We start from the raw sequence: 4,087 nt of genomic DNA on the forward strand, positions 1-4,087 counted from the left end.
TTGAGAACTGGGATTGCATGTTGGCTGACTAAATCATCTCGGTATTCATGCATAAACAAGTGTGTGTGCGACTGGTTTTTTTTTGCTCACTGCCAGCCCTGTAAACTCTGGAACGAGGCAGCCAAATTGCCATTTTTCTGGAGCACAGGACAGGAACTTCTACCTTTGGACTGCTCACGTTGATAATGTGTGAGCAGACCAAAATCTCTTCTCTCACCCAGACCTGTGCATGCCCAGCTGAGCCACTGAGAGCAACCAAGTAAGATACTCCTTCAATAAAGGCAATAAATGGGACACTAGACAGATGTGGAAAGCAGCCCAGTTGTGAAGGCAGCATTTTTCTTCCACCTGCAGAACAGAACTGCATTAACTAGATTATGTTCTCATTTAGTTCACTAGGAAGAAAGGTGATGGAGAGAAAATGGTTTGAGGAATCGATATTTTTTTTATACAAAACTCAGTAGGAAGCATTTTTGGTCTGGAAGTGCAGCAGGAGGAACATCCAGACACTTGTGAGAAGGCAGCAAGCTGGCAGGCAGCTCTCCGCAGCATGTGTAGTTGACCCCGTCTTCGCTATGTGAGCTGGCCCTGGTTATTGGACCTGAACGGTGGTGTCACGATGTGCGTAGCAGAACAGTGACCCTGACTCATGTTTCTGGGTGTCATTTCCCTCTGGTCTAGGTTGCTTGCCTCTCCTAAATACTTACTCTTTTGTAATCTCACGCTACAGCACTACCGCTATGACGGGTATTTATTACATCTGTTTTCTTTCCTCTGATCAGGATCTGCAGTCCCTGACTTGGCTTTAACCTCCTGGATGGAGTGAAGAGAAACAGCTTTGTGGCCAGAAGCAGTTAAACACCGAGACAGTGGAGAGATTGCTCACAAGGTGAGAAATTGAATAGAGCATGTCTGGGAAGGGAAGAGAAGAGCTGAATGCTGAAAATTTGGCATGTACTGTGCTGCACGCTCTGAACTCATCCTGCCTCTTCTGCTTCCACACTATATAGATTCTGCTTTCAGGAAGATTCACAGGCAGGGTACAATAAAGATGAAACACACTCCTGGGGAATCTAATACCCTTTCAAAAAGAGCGTATCTAAAATGAAGTAATATCCTGTGTATTTTTCAGCAAAGGCTATACTCAGAATGTTAGAAGGCATAACTAACCAAAGTGTGGCTTTTGCTTCCTTTCATGCTGACAGTATTTTTAATGTTTTATTGGTCATTTTACTGCCTTGGGGTGCATGTCTTGGGCCGGTGCTATACCTTTATTTGTACTACAAATGTTTCTCTGCCCTGAATGTTGTAAACAAAACTTTGGAAATCAGTATAACCAGTGTGGTGGTGTCTTCCAAATCAGCAGATCACACGAAACAAAACCTGAGGGGTTTATCCAGTTGCATTCATCTCATATTCGGACCTCCCACACATAAGAGGATGATGTTAACTCCGTAAGCAGTGCCATCCAGCTAATCAGCTTACCTCACGTGCCAGGATCCATTTCCAAGGTGTGTTCTCCGTATGACTATAAGTAATAAAAAAACAGGAGCCTCTGGATGTTTTAGTCTAAATGTTAATTTCCATGCTTGATTAATAAAATAGTTTATTGTTCCACTCACTTGCCTATCTGTTCTGTAGACAAAATCTAGATACAATTTGCTGCAGAATATGGAAGGGTTTCTTTTTAAGGAAAAGGGCTATAACTGGAAATAAGAAAGAAAATAGTCTGCTTGGCAGGGTGGATGTTCCTGTGATGTTGGCTGCTTCCTTCCTTGATTAAGCATGGGAACGCTGGACGAAGAGCAGTGATCACGGGCAATGGGAGGAGAAGTAGCTACAGTGGGGGTTGTTGAGGAGAGCAGTGATGGTGTTCCTCTAACCTCGCTAGACATGGGAACTTTGAGGACAATCAAGTGATGGGTTTTGTCCTTTACGGCTGTAACTTTATGACAGAGGACCCTCTTTGCAATCTGTGCCACAGTGGCCGCCCATCCTCTGGGCACATTCCCTTTCTGTGCATCTTGGTCTCCATGCCCTCACTCTGCCCAGAGAAGATACTGAGGGGCTGGCTCCTGCGCTGCTAGCTCATGGCGGCTGACGTGCAGCAGGTCTCTGCAGGTGCCCTGTTTGGACTTCTCCGTCAGAGAAGCGGGAGCAGGTTATTCATTACTAGTTCCTCTGTTCACTCCACCAGGTGACAGACCATGGGCGACGCACAGAAGGGCAAGCTTCACCAGGAAAGTCCTGTGAGAGCTGAACTGCGTCTGTTCCCCTCCAGAAGGCTCACAGGAGATACCCTCCAGGATGCTGCTCAAAGACAGTACCGCAAGCAGGAGCTGGAGACAGAAAGCGAGATGGAGATGTCTTTTGGAAAGAGACAGGGAATGGTAACTCCCTGTGGGATGGAAATCTGGGAGTGTGAGGACAGTGGTAGAGCCCACATCAGCAAGGTTATCCTTGCTGGGGACAAGCCAGACCCACCCATGTGTGGGAACAGTGCCATTTGGATTCAACAGGTAGGAGAGAAAACCTATGAGTGTCCCGAGTGTGGGAAGAGCTTCAGCCGGAGCTCGTACCTGAGCCAGCACCAGAGGATCCACCTGGCAGAGAAACCCTTCAGCTGCTCCGAATGTGGGAAGAGTTTCACCCGCAACTCGGACCTGATCAAACACCAGCGGATCCACACCGGCGAGAAGCCCTACCAGTGCAATGAGTGTGAGAAGACCTTCAGCCAGAGGTCCAATGTGATCAGGCACCAGCGGACCCACACGGGAGAGAGACACTACCAGTGCAACGAATGTGGGAAGAGCTTCAGCCAGAACTCACATCTCATTGTCCACCAGCGAAGCCACAAGGGTGAAAAACCCTTTAATTGTCCCCGGTGTGAGAAAAGCTTCAGCGACCGCTCCTCTCTGATCATACACCGGAGAGTCCACACCGGAGAGAAGCCCCACAAGTGCCAGGAGTGCGGGAAGCGTTTCCGGGACAGCTCGGCCATCATTCGGCATCAGAGGATTCACACAGGAGAGAAACCGTACGAGTGCACCGAGTGCGGGAAAACCTTCCGGCAGAGCTCCTCGCTGGTGACCCACATGCGAACGCACACAGGTGAGAAGCCCTACAAGTGCCCCGTGTGTGGGAAGGGCTTTAGCCAGAGCTCGGCGCTCACCACTCATCGTCGGATCCACGGGGGGAAGGCCTTGCCCATGTATCACGGCAGCTTCCTGCCCAACCCCTACCAGTGTGCCGAGTGCGGCCGGAGGTGCAGCGATCGCTCCACTCTGGCCAAGCACCAGACCACACACGCTGAGGAACGGCCCTACATCTGCGTGGAGTGCGGGGACAGCTTCCGTCGGAGCTCGGCTCTCAACGTGCACCTGAGGATCCACCGTGGGGAGAGACCCTACAAGTGCGAGGAGTGCGGAAAAACATTCAGGCACAGCTCAGCCCTCAGTGCCCACCTGAGGATCCACGCAGGAGCCAAGCCCTACCAGTGCGGCGAGTGTGGGAAAAGCTTCCGGAAAAGCTCAACACTTAAAGTGCATTTGAAAATCCACATGGCCAAGAAACCTTATAAATGTACGGTGGGTAGGAGAATGCTCACTTCCCGCTCACTTCTGCCATAGGGCTGGAGCGGGTGGTTGGAACAGGAAACAAAAGCACCTGGGGGCACCTGAAAAAGGTGGATGATGAGAACCATGGTGGGACGAGACTGGCTGGAGACACGGTTAACTCTGGTGTCAGGGCTGGGTGCTTAACCCCAGCGGCACAAAAACCATTAGGCGGTCTGGAAGCAGGGAGTTAGTCCTAAGAGCCAAGCGCTGGTGGTTTAGGAAGAGTGCTGAGAGCCTGAGGAATGGGCACCAGCTTCTGGGTAAATCAGGGACTGTGAATATGTGGTAGGATAACAACTGGGAGAATCAGGCTTGTAAAATAACTTTAGAACTGAAGTGAAGATCAAAATAAAAAGTTCCAGGTTGGTTCTGACTCAAAACCTTGGTTTGTTAGACACTGTAGTAGTCTTAGGAACCCTCTTTTTTGTTACCTTCCCTCATTTTTCATGAATGTAGTAAGTTTACCCAGT

The 4,087-nt window shown here is 49.5% G+C and overlaps 1 protein-coding gene across 1 annotated transcript; it reads left to right on the top strand.

The window, feature by feature from the left end:
* Positions 1–2,207: 2,207 nt before the first annotated feature.
* On the top strand, positions 2,208–3,716 carry LOC104255540 (zinc finger protein 501). The gene has a single exon (XM_009809643.2). It carries the CDS (start codon positions 2,208–2,210, stop codon positions 3,627–3,629), a length of 1,422 nt encoding a protein of 473 aa, XP_009807945.2. The 3' UTR covers positions 3,630–3,716.
* The last annotated feature ends 371 nt before the right edge of the window (positions 3,717–4,087 follow it).

Source organism: Gavia stellata, chromosome 4 (assembly GCF_030936135.1).
Source record: "Gavia stellata isolate bGavSte3 chromosome 4, bGavSte3.hap2, whole genome shotgun sequence".
Lineage (NCBI taxonomy): Eukaryota > Metazoa > Chordata > Aves > Gaviiformes > Gaviidae > Gavia > Gavia stellata.